This window comes from Drosophila pseudoobscura, chromosome 4 (genome assembly GCF_009870125.1).
Source record: "Drosophila pseudoobscura strain MV-25-SWS-2005 chromosome 4, UCI_Dpse_MV25, whole genome shotgun sequence".
NCBI lineage: Eukaryota > Metazoa > Arthropoda > Insecta > Diptera > Drosophilidae > Drosophila > Drosophila pseudoobscura.
In genome coordinates this window covers 24,264,330-24,279,393 of record NC_046681.1, presented here as the reverse complement: position 1 = coordinate 24,279,393, position 15,064 = coordinate 24,264,330, and the positions used below count along the sequence as shown (strand labels likewise).

The window sequence follows — 15,064 nt, the reverse complement described above, 5'->3', positions numbered from 1 at the left end:
ATCAGTGATCGATTCGCGCGCGCGTAAATACAGCCAGAATATAAAAAATATACACAGCAATATTACAGCGTGGGAGTTGTACCCAAAAGAAGATTAAAAGCTTAAAAGTGATTAAAAAAAAACGGGAGCTCATCGCATCCGTCACATAACGGCAACTGAAACAGCAACTCGTGCAGAGAGTGGGAGCACAACTAATCCCAAAACTAAAAATAAAACGCAAGCAGATAAAACAAATATAAAAAGTTCATTCTGAAGCTGTTTTCTGTTTGTTTTTGTACGTCCACCGGCGGATATATTTACACAAAAATCTCACGTGTCCCCCCCAAAACGACGACGGATACAAATCGGTTTTCGCGGGCAGGAGAATAGCCTCTGGTGCACGTGACCAACAATTAATGAATGGGACAGCGAAGGAAAGCAAAGCGAAAGAGGGGTGCAACGGTACAACGTGCGAACGAGAGGGCGTGTGAGAGCGAGCGAGAGAGAGAGGAGAATAAGTGATAATATTGTGTGAAAAGAAAAAAATCCCGAACATAATCCGAGAGTTCCAAAAAAGTGAAACGCAAAAAAATCAAGTTTAAAAGTCAAAAGTCACCCAAAAAAAAAAAAAATAGCAACGAAGATATTCCAAAACCGGGCCTCAAATAAACAAAATTTTGAAAGTTCAAAGCTACAAAATACACACACAAATGTTGATTATCCAAATAATATATTATCTGTATTGTTAGATCCATAAAATTCAAACAGCAAACTAATTAAAAAAGAAATCCATTTCCAAACCTAAATTAAATATAAATAAAACCAAAACAAAAAGAGTGCAAAAAGTGGCAGAATTTAAATAAATTTTAATCTGTTTAAAAGTGCAATTAGTGGGCGATACAGCAGGAAAAGGTAATACCAGAAAATAAGTCACTCCAAAAATACCAAAAGAAAAACAGAAAAATATTTTTAAACCACAAATTAATTTTTAAAAAATTATAAAAAAGGGAACAATAAATTAACGAACATTTTTAGCCGTCGAATTTTAAAGTAATAAATGAAAAAAATATCTTGATGAATTTCATCCGTTTTTAAGACCATTCGTATTTTGATAAAAAATGGGAAAACTCCAGTACCAAAAAACAATTGGGGTTTCTACCATAGAATTGCTTTTTGATCGATAGCAAAAATATTCAATCCATCAAAGCGCTTTCAAAGGGAAGAAGTGTAAAAAAGCGAGGAAAGAATTATAAACAAAAAGATATGTAGATGGAATAGAAGATCCGATATGCAGTCGGAGGTTCATCTGTTGAATACCGTAATGCCGCCTGAGAACCAAAATAATAGGAGGAAAAATCGAAAAATAAATAAAGTATCGATTTCGGCTAGAGGACAAAGGAAAAAACTCAAAAATCAGCAAGAAATAAAAGAAAAGGGAAATAATTTAAAGACGCTAAATATTGAGACTACTACGGCGGATACTGGGTCTAGCCTAAATGACATCTTGACAGCGTCTCAATCAGTCAATCAGTCAATCTGTCAGTGCGGCAGCCACTGCTGTTAGTTAGCAACAAATACACGTACCACAGAATATGCAACAATAGACACTTGTTGAGGGCAATCAACGTTTAAACAATCAAAAAGGTAAATTCAAATTTCAATTTCAAATTCAAACAAAGCAACAACAGAGACAGCAACAGAAGCAGAAGAGAGAGAGAGAGCAACAAATAAAAATGCATAATATAAATGCAAAAAGCTGTTTAAATATTTGATAGCCGCCAAAGTGACCTTAAACTTCTCCTTTGTTTCATCGACACAAACACAGAAAAGGTTAAAGTTCCGAACCAATTTCAACGAGCTGCCAAGAAATGCCTTAATGTCATATCTGATTCGTGGTGGGGCCTCTAGCACTATACTATATTTAAGGAATTTGCATAGTTGATGGTGAATCAGAAAGATGCAACCCATAAAGGTGTCCAACTCTAACTGAGCGTTTGACTAGGTTTCAATCTATGAAACTTAGTTTTAGTCGGAATTTAGAGTATATAATGTCTCTAATATGAATTGAAACACTTTGGAACATCTTTCTGAACGAATTGCAGCAATGAAAAGCCATTCAAATGGGAGTTTTCTTGAAAGAACTTGGATCAGATTTGAAGCAGAATATGCATGGTTTGAGTTTAAGATCGAATTGTAGACTAAACTAAACCCTTTTTGAGTAAATGGAAACCCACCCTTAACAGCTAAGTCACGCTGGAAGAGAGAATATACTGAAATAGGAATAGAATAGGAAAGGAAACATTTTATACTTGGCTTAAGATCTGTAAGCAATTATCTAATAGCTTCAAAATGTTCCTGCCGCTAATTGTACAATAAATATTATGGAAAATATCCAACTGTTATCAAATAATACCCGAAAATTCATACATTAACCCAAGAAAGGCATTAAATTTGACAGCATTTAATAGCATTTAATTACCCGAAAATAAAGCGTAAAGAGAGGAACACTCGTAGATACATTTGACAGGCGGTAAATTAATTAAGCAAACACCTGACGACTAGACAAATGCACACTTGCAGATACAAAGATACGTGCACACACACACTGAGATACAACCAGTATTATGATGATGATGACTACTGAACCGTTGCGAGGGACAGACAAAACGAACAAAGATAAATTAGCAACATAAATGGCCAAAAACCCAACTGAAAATTGCTTGCAAAAGCTCTCCGGCTTTGGCCTGGCTCGGACTGTGACTGTGGCAACTTAATTGAAGAAGTGGTCGAGCGTAAAAGTGTTAAAATAACTTTATAAGACTCATGATTTGTCCATGCTCTACCCCCTCGCCCCCCTCTAACCACTCACTACTTACTACTTATTTCCTCTGCCTTCACTTTTCCTTCTCTCACTTGCAGAGGCCACTTGTAGCCCGCCCCACGACAGAGCGAAAGAGACACACACACACACACCGCCTGGAAAGAGCAAAAGAGAGAGCAGCAGCAGCAGCAGCAGCGGCGGTGGTTTGACAATATGTTGAGCCCCCATAATGAAGGAAATTGATACGGAGACAACAGTAGTATGGCCAGCCTGGTGTTATTCCGGTAAGTAATGCTCCGTGTGCCCCTCCGTGTCACCTTGCCACTTGCTCCCCCCCCGCCCGCAACTTCATTCCACTTTCAATAGATGCCTCGGGGAGGCGAGTTGAAAAAGGTGTTGAAAGTTCAACTATCGCTTTACGCTCTTGTTTTGGAGACGTCTTTGTATCGTCTAGCACCCTGTAGATGGGGGTCTCTAGGGAACTTGGGCCATGCAGAGATAGGAACATATCTATAATGTATCATAATATTGTTTCCTTTTGATAATACAATAGTTTGAATGGCAGATAATAGAGAATATATCATTGTATTGTAATCGTACTATGCTTTAAAGACTGATGGAAGGTTTAAAAGATATTTCTAGGAACATTTCTAGTTCATTCACGCCTTCTCAACCAGTGTGGCTTAGCAGCTAACTTCTATCACGTGATATATTAATGATTTTTCAGAAGAATCCGACTGGGATTGAGCTTGCGGTGGAGGAAGAGTAGAAGTGGTGCGCTTTTTTAACGACTAAGCCACACTGGAAGGGAGAATAGGAATATATCATTCACATTTGTGGAATTCATTCTCCTTTCGCCATTCCCCAAAATGTCTTTTAATCCAAGATTCCACCAACCATTACCATCCATACGCTCATGTGAACGATCTTCTGTTGGAGTTGTTGGAGCATTAGTCAATCCCATGGACTAAAATACTTTCAATACTCATTCGTAAGAACTGTATTCCTATTATTAGACTCTTGTAACTTTTGCAACTTCTAATTGACATCCCAATACACAGCAAAACATAAACGTTTAAGCGCTTAAATGTTCGGCAAATTACTCAACAAAGCTGTTTCCTAATGAGTGTTCTTTCGAGTGCTTTAATGAATCATAATAATACTCGTACACCAGATGAATCATTCCATTCTCTAGATCTGCTACACGTCCAAGGGGTGTCTCCATAGTCCAAACATTTCACCTCATTTCTATTTGTTTTTTTTTTGTCGTTTCCTTTTGCTTTATTTGGTTATTGGTGTTCTTTGTGTTTTTCGATTCGTTTCGGGGTTTATATTTCTTGCGGATCGGTGGTCGAAAGGCCGTCAACGGCTGGACAGGGCAGGGCCCCCTCTCGTTGCAGTTTATGATCAAATGGTTTTTGTTTTTGTTTTTTGTTTGCTTCGTGGTGCCTTTTTTTTATAACGATTTGTTTTTGTTCCGTTTGTTGCTGCTGCCGTAAATTTGTCTCACCTTTGGCTCCCTCGCGGGGGCAGGGGGTGGGGGAGAGGGGGGAGGGGAGACCTGGGGTTGCGGGTTCTGTTTTCACATTTTATTTATGGGCGTGTGACATTTTTTCCCTTGTTTTTTTTTTGTTTTGTTTCGTGGATGGATTAATTAGATTGAATGGTGTTCTCGCTTTTTAGATAGAGAGGGAGAGAGAGAGAGAGAGAGATCTTTCAACGTCTGTTTCACTTGCTGCCACTCTGGAGGGAGTCAAGTACAAGTCTCCTACAGAGACCGCCATGATGTCATGGGGCCTCACCTTTGACTTTTGCTTCGGCTTCAGCTTCAACTTTTGCTTTTGCTTTTGCTTTGGTCAGGCAGCATGCAAAAACGAGAATTTCTGTTCGACATGCACATTGTGAAACACACACAAAAAATGTATAAGCCAAACAGAAAATATATATATATATATATAAATCGGTTAATCAGTTGAAAAAAAAAGTAAGAGGCAGAGCGGAGATCACAAACCAAAAACCGTTCGAACCGCAAGAGAGGGCATTGGGGTTTTTCTGTGACGTCAGGAAAGGTGTCTGCCATAGCTATAGTGATGGCAACTGTCCGATTAGGGTTTCAATATTGATGGATCACCTTTTTGTTTGTAACGCCCTTATCATATGAAATTCCGTGTCGCACGTTCTGCACTCTCTCTTTGTATTTCTCTCTCCCAGTGTGGCTTAGCAATTTTTTAGCATAGCACTGGTAATAAGTAAACAAAACGGCACGTTTTGGAACAAGTTTTTTCGCCCAATTAGCAATATAATAATTATTTTAACTGGAATTAATTTATGAATGAAACGAAGATATGGCAAAAATCTGAGTTTTCGAAAGAAATAAATGTTTAGAAATAATTTAATTATCTTTGACGGAAATGCTAGATGGAATTCCAGGGATTTGACCACCTAAGACCACAAATAGGATAAACATTCTTAAATTCTATTCTGAACAACGTTTAGAAACCCAATTTTATTCCCGAAATACATATCTTGGGGTTTCAAAATCGAAATTTGAACAAACATTCAAAGAAAGTTCTTCCGAGAATCATTTCCCTACGCAGCTTTCAGGTCAGAACTTGCATTCAGGACATTCAAAAGCTTTCATGCACAAAGCACAAAGCTTCAAAAGTTGCCCCTTTGAATGCTTTCGTAAACTGTACCTCAAACTTGTACAGTATTCGCATGCCCTGTCCTGCTCTGTCCTGCCTGTTTGTGACAACCTTTTGACCATACAAAAACCGTTTCTGGTGCTGCCCAAAAGCGCTGCCCGGAATCCATTGCTGTGGCAAAAATTAAGCATTCAACATGCAAATTTTTCATTAAATAAAAGTTAAAATATAAGGAACGAACGCAATTTCGATGCCGCTCGCGATTTGACTTGACTTTGACCGGGGCTCCGGGCTCCAGCACAGAGCTTCGGGTGTAGCCCCCCCCCCCCCCAAAATAAAGAGTGGGGGTACACGGGGAGTCACAAATGAACGCCCAAATGGCCGACAAGTGGCGATAAAAAAAAACAAAAGCAACAAAAAGCATACGAAATATCGGACTGCAAGGAGCTTTAAAATGAAAATAATCAAAAATAAAAAAATAAACAAGCCAACGACGACGACGATGATGATGATAATGATGAAAAAGATCGCCTCGTCGTCGTTGGTTAAAAATTAAAATGCAAAACGAGTCGGATTCAGCGTTGAAGTCGAAGCACGAGGAAGTGAGGAAAGGGCCAGAGATTCTTCCAATACAGAAGCGACCCTGGCCAAGACCCGGGCCAAGACTCGAAGACCAGAGCAGCAGGCTAATACGAAAGCCAAGCCAGAAGGTTAATGGAGGTTTAAGACGAAGTTTGGGATACTCTGGCAAAAGAATAGATACTTTCAAAAAGGAAACTAAAAACTTGTAACCATTTCTTGGTGGAATTTCGATGGAATCGTACGCCGATCTTAAGTTAACTTGAAGAAGGATGATAAAGAAACTTATGCTGACACAAAAAGTTAAAGAATTTTCTTTGAAATGTTTCTAAAAATACCATTTATTCGACTGATTTTTCCCATGAAAAGTAATACCTACGATAAAGTAGTAAAATTTCCAAAAGTTTCTTTTGAATGTCTTCAAATATGTTTTATTTAATGGTATCTATTAGCAATATCTGAGCAAAATTTCCCTGACCAATATCTATAGTTGTTAAACCTAAGCTTTTCTGAAGATTTACCCTCTAAGACTTGTCCTACGATCGATTGTTCCTCTGTCCGTTCCATATTTTATATAGCAATCCAATTCTGGCCAAACTGCTTCCTGTTCTGCCTGGCACACCTCTCCCACAAATGGAGAATACCCTCCTTAAAGGAGAGTGTATGTATGACAACAAATACTTGTACAATATCAATATGAGAAGAAGGGGAGGAGGGGCGAATCGCTGCAGCCCCAGCCCCAGCTCCAGCTCCAGCCCCAGCTTCGGCGTCAGCGTCAGGCAAAGGTTATAATGCATCCCGGCTGTTGCTCTGCTGCTGCTGCTTCTCCGCTTTTGTTCTTGTGTGTTGCTTGCCTTTTGCGCTTTTCACTCTCCTTTTCTGCTCCCTTCTCGCCACTCTCCTCCTCCTCTGCTCACTGATTTTGTTGGTTTTTTTTTTGCTTGACTTGTCTTGACTCCGAAACCTTTGACGCGAACTTATGCCCTGCGAGTGGCCATGGAATGTTGACTTCTTGCTGTCTGTCTGTCGGTCTTTGGGGTCTGACGGGACTGCGGATCGAGAAGCAAATATTGTATGAGAAGCGAGGGTAATAAGAAGTTTCTTCTTCAATGGTGCTAAACAGAATTGGTGATGCTCTTTTTTTGAAACTTTATACAAGATTTAGATGCTAAGATTTCTAAGATTTATAGATTTTGTACAGTACTCATAGATTACCAGGTTAGTGAAGGTTTTATTTGCACTTTTTGAGTTTTAATTTTATTTATTATATATTTTCCCTAATTAAGAGTGCCCTTTTTCTAGGTCTTTTTTTGCTTTTAGTTAGAACAAGGATTGCCTCTAACTTTAAGAGCTTTATTTGCAGAGTTCTCACAGCTTTTTCCAATAAAATGCTTAATTCTCTAGCTGGAATATCTCTTGGAGTACTCCTATGTATATCTGATTTACCCCCTCGAGAGTGTAAATTTTCCATAAAATATTTATTTATATAAAAACTCTACCTACATGATGGGTGACAGCCCTATGGCTGGCTATAATTCATGAAGTATTTCAAAACTCATTCGTTCGTTGCTGCCATTAAATTCCATTCCGGAAAAGGGCATCTGTCGTTTTGTATGGGGAAAAGCTTTTAAGCTTTCGTCTCGGCACCGCATGCTTTATATGCCGATGGCGTGCAGCGGCGGCAGAAGCAGCGGCAGAAGCAGCGGCAGAAGCAGCGGCAGCAATGACTTTGGAAGGCGACTGCGCAGCAGCTTCTCAGCGGCTCTCCCTCTCTCCCGTTTGCAGTCGTTTTTTTATGTCTGGCTCTCAACTTTGCACTCGCGCAGTGGAAACGACTTGGGACACGCACACTTGTTGCTCTTTGGCATGGGAGGGGGGAGGCATTGCATGGCCTTACGTGGTGCCCCAGCGCTGCACGTTGCACGTTGCAGTTGCAGTTGCAGTTCTCTTCTGTGCGCTGCACTTATTTATTGTTTGTTGTTGCTGCAGTTATGATTTGCGATTTTTTTACGTTCCTCCCGTGTATATCGATGGCCACTTGGCCCCCGTCCCTCCGCTGCCCTCTCCGCTGGAATCCCTCTTGTGGCACGGTAGCCGCCGCAGGGCGCAATTATGCCACTTGTCGGAATTTCACTCAGTCTGAAGAGGGTGGAGTGGAGTGGATTGATGGAGGCAGGGGAGGGAGGAGGAACCCTCTTGCCGAAGTTGCGCAGCCGCAGAAGCTCTCTCTCTCTCTCTCTCTCTGGCTGGGTATCGAGTACGGATTTTAATTCATTTCATTTTCGTTTTTGTTGTTGTTTCTGTTTCGAGCCTAGAATCGCAAATGAGCAAAACGTGTAAATTATACGCGTCGCGGTCACAGCCAAAAGCAAAAAAACACACAAAAAAGAATAAAAGAATAAAAAACAAAAACAGTACATAACGAAAAATTCCGCCTGGGCCGAAGGGGACCCAACATCGGGCTAAGGACCGACGGGTTGACACTCGGTTCGTACAGTTGTGGTCATAATTATAGCACCGCTAATCAGTATCTTGGAATCATCATTAATATGTGATCTTTGGAAACTTTTATTTTGGAAAATATGTATATAAATGTTTTGGTATTTTCTTAGAAATTTGTTTGTAGTTTCTGTATGATATTTTTTTTTTAAATTTGTTTATAGATTTCTAGAATTTTGTTTCACTGTCTGGTATTTTTAGGTAGTATTGTGTCTGGTATTTTGTTAAATGTTTAGTATTTTCTAGTATTTTTAAATTTTTTTGAATTGACTCTTAAGAAATATCCAGTGTATCCACACAACACATTCAAATAAATGTCCGCCCAGAGGTTTTTGGATTACATGGATGATTTGCGGGTAAATTCCCCAGTACTATTTTTGTGACCACAGCTGTACGAACAGATCTTTACATAGAATATATTCCTGTACATACTCTACGGTTGAAAATATATGTATAGTATTTATGCAGATACTCGTACAGTGATTATTGGCTGCCACTCAAGTCGGAGCTCAGTTCAGAGCTCGGTTATTGTCACCCAACGTGTGTCCAACGGGCTCCGGCGTGTGTGTTGTGGGCACACCCGCGCAAAAACCTTCGCTGTGACGTCTGGTCGTCAAACGAAATGCTAGAGATGGCAGCGTGAGGCCGATACCATCGCAGATCGATGAAAATATCGTTTATCGTGAGTAATCGGTGCATGGATCGATAACAGCCATATTCCTCCTTCAAATGTTACTTTTTCTAGTGATCCTTTCGTTCAAATAATGGAAAAGTGAACAGGAGCCCAAAGAGGTGCACTCCCTGGCTCCCCATCTCTAGTCCCAGCCGATCCCCACATCAATAATGAGTCTTGACTTGACTTTTGCACCGTCTCTTGAGTTATGCTTATTGTTTGGCCTGGCATTCTTTGGTTGGGTTCTCTATAATCTACAGGCATTACAGAACGGCTCTGAATAGTTGGCCTCAACTCTTTTCCCAGAGTCAGCCCTCTGTCATTAGGGTCAGGCTTTCAATTGCCAATGAATCTTGGCTCTCTCGAGTCTACAAAATGACAAAGAAATTTTCGGTTTGGAAAGTGAGGTTGAACCTTGTCCTAGCTCCTACTTTTTGCTTGGATCTTAAGTTGAATTTAAATACAGGGAAATTTATGTACTGGCCATAAAGTTGGTATTGATATTCGTAACTCAATTTTAATGGATTTCTTACAATTTATTACATGAGGCTGTTCGAGGCTAGGCCGTGTAAACGTGTGCTAGTTATGGGAGGTCCACGATGATCGACAGTTTTTTAAAGATTGAAATATTATAGTGAACGGAATGGATGATGGACTGCGAATATTACTCTTAAGATGGGGGAAAACATGAAATGTAATATAAATAGACAGTCAAGGAAATATTCAACTAAATGCCCTTCAAATAGGGACGGGTCTGTCTTCTGATCTATTAAATGCTGTATTCCCTAAAAGCTCTTGTAATCATCCTCATGTTTTGTTTGATTTGCCCACAAGAGTCTTGGGCTCCGCCCAATCAATGTTCTCTTTTCTTCGATCTTTGCCAAAAGTTTCTCCACAATATTCGCTGCTGATCTCCGAGCCTCACCTTTTATGGACAGAGAGAGAGAGAGAGAGAAAGCACAAAGTTCATTAATTCCCAGTGACCTTTTATAGCAGCGGCTCCGCTTAGCTTAGCGATCACTAATTGAATAGTAATTGATATTAATTAAGCGGCAAAAGGTCTCTCTTCGGGGTCTTCCCAACTATGAGAGAGATGGTGCAGCAGCACCTGCCTCTGGGCCACATTCTGGTCAAGCGAAAATTGCAAATAATTAAATAATAATCCAACAGAAAAAAAACACACATTTTTACATTAACAATTGAACTTGAACTGTGCTGCGGCTGCCGTATGAGCAAAAGGCAACAAAAAATAAACATCGTTAAAAACAGAAACAAAAAAAAAACCAACGTTAGGCGCCCATAAATTTCACGAGTGTGTACGAGTATCTCTTCATTTGAATGTGTGTATCTGTATCTGTGTGTGTGTGTGTGTGTGTGTGTAGCTGTATCTGTGTTAACCATGACTGGAACAAATTTAACGAACGTCATTGAAATGCCATGAAAAAAAGTCCGTGTAATTGTCAAGTCCAAGAGCGCGAGCGAATAATAAAAAAAAACTTCAACTTAAACAAAAAAAAAATATACCAACAATCACTGGGTAAAGAACAACAACAACTACAACAAAAAGTGCTCAATAAAATCATCAGCAAATGAAAGAAACAACAACAACAATCAATGCAAAGTTGCGTCTTGTCCATTAAAAAAGCTTCGAGAGCGCCAAAACCCTCAAAGTTGTATCCAAAGTTTCCCAAAAAACAAAAAAAAAACCAAACCCCAACACAGGCCGAAACAGAAGCAAGTCACATTCCAAAATGCAGGGAATTTACGGTTTTCTATGCAACGAATTTGATGTACTCTTTTAGGTTTTTGGGGGAGATATTAGAGATATTTCTAACTTCCATTTGCTGAGTTTTTCTTTGTGAAAAAGGTACCGAAATATCTATGAATTTTTGTACACGATTGATAGAAAATTACCATCTAGCTAGTGCTGTACAGCCACTGATATATTAAGGAGATCAAAAACCATATTGGTTGTGGGTGCCAATCCGGAAAAAAGTTTTAACATTCACTGTCAAAACGCATAAGTGCGTGCTCCGGTTTTCGTAAATCGCAAGTTTCTTATAGCTATTCACTATCAATGAATAAATAGAACACAAGACTCGCTGTCTGTTGCGAAATGTAATGTAAATCTTATCTGCCATATCCTCAAAACCAATGTTACTACGATTTGCTTGATATATCCTGATATTCCCATCTAAAATATACGTTTTAACACCATTTTTCATTTAGGAAATTCTCAAACTGAGGTATATATCAAATAAAACCAACAAAATCCAATTGACAGAGGTCCAGTAAGGTCGTACAAGCTCCAGATATACTTGCTTCCTTGGCGTTACAAACCTATTAACATAATCGTTATACCCTCTGTATCCCAGGGTACTACAAGGTTGATTCTCTCTTCACACACACACACACACACACACACACGTACAGAAAGATGCCAAAGCGTAGCTCCCCCCAGAACTGAAAACGCTTTTGGAATTCAATTAAAAAATCATTGAAACGACTCTCGCGCGCACTGCTCCCAAAGCGGAATGAAGGAACCGAGGAGAAGGAGACGAAAGAACAGTAGCTGTAGCACAAGAAGAAGAAGGCGAAAGAGAGAGCTGGTTATAGCGGGGGTGTCTGGAGAAAAAGAGAGAGGTACCTCTGAAGGCTGTACGGGAAGAGGGGCAGGGGTCCAGACCGAACGGCGACGATCATTGGCGCAGATATTGACAAAATGTCGCAACGTGAGCGAAATATTGATGAAATGGCAACAAAAAACAATACAAATTAAAATAAAGATAAAGGGAGAGAGAAGAAAAGAGACAGAAGAGGAGAGAAAGAGAGAGAGAGAGAGAGGTCGAGAGAGCTACATATATTATATGATCGGATGGGCTGGAATGGTTATGGGTTGGGTTCGAGTGGGATGGGATGGTATGGGATGTACAATACTGTCTGTGTGTATCCCAAAATGTCAGAACTTATTAACATTTTTAAACAATTTAATGGTTGGCGGCATAGGGGAAGGCGAGGAAAGGGTCTCCAGAAGAGAAGATATACCCAAGAAAACTGGGAACTTCTGGGATACCCTGTGTAGCCAATGTACAGGGTAAAGATTTGAGGATTTGGAAACCTTTAAGAAGAGAACTTTCATGGATCTCTGTGCTTTGTGTATTATCTGTTATTGGAGAACTCTTGAACTTCATCTGAACTTTCTATCATCCTATGAACTTTCTTCCAAAAAACGTTATCAAAACATTTCGTATAGAGGTTCAAAAGAAAATCTTCAAAAGAATGATTTATTGTTTATTTAAATAGAATCTCTTTTAAATACTTGTACTTCATAGCTCCATCAAACGTACATCCACAAAGAAAGACACCCTCTGAAATATTCAGTTCTATTCCATTCTCAAATAATTTCACATATCACACCTCAAATCTATAGTGCAATTTTATGTACATATCTACTCTTTCGTTACGATCTGATATCTGATGCGATCCCATAGATCTCACCTCTAAATTCCACTCAACTGCCACTCTCCCCCATAAAACAGTTATGATCCCCCCACACACACATAGGAACGCCCAAAAAAAAAAAAAAAATCACAGTAAAGATCTTGTCAAAGTCTTAACAGCTTTTTGGGGAACTCTTTGGTACGAGATGTTGGTGTGTTTTGGTTTCTGTTTGCCTCTCCTGCCTCACGATGCGCGTGACCCCAAGGCACTCGGGCAAACAGTCTTGGCCAGGTTTTTACGCTCGGCCTCGACTTGGCTTTATGACACCCAACACACACACACACACACACATGGACACAGGCAGGCACACAGATACGTCTCGACGCGTCTGTTTGATTATTCAATTTGAAAGTTATTCATTATGCGATCACGTACCAACCAGCAACCAAATTGTGAGTACAGAAACAGCAACAGCAACAGCCGTCCCTTTCCTTCTGGCCAAGAGGTCAATGTTCGGAGTCAGAGTTGTCAATCCGTCAATCAGTCAGTCGCAAAAAAATGTACCTTTTAAACAAATTGAATTTCTAGCACTTTATTTATATTTTATATTTTATTGTGGTTTCTAATGAAGTTTTCACTTTACCTTCTTTTAATTTTGTTTTTTTTTTTACGACTTTTGAGCGTCTGTAACCTCAAATTAGTGGCGGCCAGAGTTGCCACGGCATCGTTAAAACGACTTCCTGTTTTGTCCTTGCAAAAAGCCAACCGCAAAAATGACACAAAATTTAAGATCTGCAATCATTTTTAGCTTTGAGAGTGCATACCTTTGCCTTAAACCTTCTCCCATCTAATCTTCATTATCACAGCAGCGGCAGAGCGGTACAGTGGGGCATGTGGCAGGGGCGATGGGCTGCACTCGAAGCCGGAGATAGAAGGCTGTAAAATTGCCATTAAATTGTTGCCCAGTTCTGTTGATTTTAACGTGAGTTTAGGTTTAGGTTCGTTTCGTTTCGTTTCGTTCCTTCTGCAACTTCCACTTCAACATCCTCTGGCGCTTTATGCGCCATTTACACTTTTGCCTTCTTGCCTCATGATGTTGCAGTTAAAGCGGGAAGGTTCTTGGGATACCCTATGAAGGGGTAAAGCCACTGAAAGAAAGCAACCACAATCATTCAAGTTATGGAGGATTCTCCAGGCTTCTGTTGGGGTTTACCTTCAATCCCAAGTTTTGTTCCTCGTTGATTCGCTGTAGAAATTTCCCATAAGTGAATGGGCTTCGATTCCCGTTTCTGGCTTTCTCTAGTAAAAGAGTGTTTAAAATTCGCTAAAAACAAACTACATTTTCTTGGAGTTTTTGCTTTAATGTTTACTTAGCCTCCTTCTTGCAGCAGCTCCCTCTCCCTTCACTCCCTTGCCCCCTTGTCCCTGTCTGATGATGTCTCAATTAGCTGGTCTCTTGTGGATTTTTGTGTGGCTGCATTCGAAGATTGCCCCAAGAGAGCGAAAGGGAGAGAGAGAGAGATGGAGAGGAGGGAAAAACTATTAAAAAAATTTGCCATTTCACGGAGATCGTTATCTTCTAGCCCCGGATATTGCCGGGGAACAGTGATTTACTCGTATCTCACAGATAATAATGATGCGGGTACGAGTGTGTATATCTCTCTCTCTCTCTCTCTCTCTTTCTGTTTGTTGTGTCTCACTTTTTAAAGTTCAGATTTTTCCCTTATCTGGTGGATTGTCCAAGGCATGTAAATGATCTTTGGGTTCTCTTATCTAAGAATTTACTAGAGAGGAAGAGTGAGGGAGGGAGAGAGAGTTGTTTCTGGGTTAGTTTTGATGGAATTCATGACTGATATATTTACTAATGTAAATATTGGCTAAGATCCGTTGCTTTTCTTCATCAGATTATTCCTAATTAGATCACCGGATGGTGATTACGACGTTAGGAACCGTCGAGGGAGTGCTTATAAGGTTTGAAAGTCCTTGAGGCAGAGGCGACTGGTTCCCTAGGCGTGGTCTTGGAGGTATCTTCCAGTCATGACAGGTACGCCTAGGTGCAACCAAGAGAAATGATTCTGGATGGCACTTTTAACATCTAAAACTTGCTTTATTCCATAAATTTTACTCCAAAGTTCAGTTCCAGCCAACAGATCATACCATAAATTCGTCTTTCTCATGGAATCAACTCGTATTCTGTTCCCGAAAGCCTTCGGGCTTCCATTTAAAGAATAGCCACTCCTTTTTGAGGGGGACAGACACTCTGGCTAATAGTTCACGCACCACGCAAAAAAGCCGTCAACCAGAGGATCCACTCCACTCCAAATTCCTGGGGAGAGGCCTGAGCGGGTGAGGGGGCATTATGCAAAACCCTGGTAACAGTACAATATGCATATGAGGTGCAAAGCACAGACCACAGAGCACAGAGCA

At 40.1% G+C, this 15,064-nt stretch overlaps 1 protein-coding gene across 2 annotated transcripts in view; it reads left to right on the top strand.

The window, feature by feature from the left end:
- Positions 1-15,064, top strand: part of Samuel (SAM-motif ubiquitously expressed punctatedly localized protein) — a 74,102-nt gene that overhangs the window by 12,425 nt on the left and 46,613 nt on the right. The window contains exons 1-2 of one of the 2 annotated variants that reach the window (XM_033379683.1): positions 547-891; positions 2,899-3,084. In XM_033379683.1, coding sequence (XP_033235574.1) covers positions 3,030-3,084 — 55 coding nt within the window. In that variant the 5' untranslated portion in view covers positions 547-891; positions 2,899-3,029. Of the gene's footprint in view, positions 1-546; positions 892-2,898; positions 3,085-15,064 lie in introns of those variants that run through there. The other variant, XM_033379682.1, reaches the window with a different exon arrangement.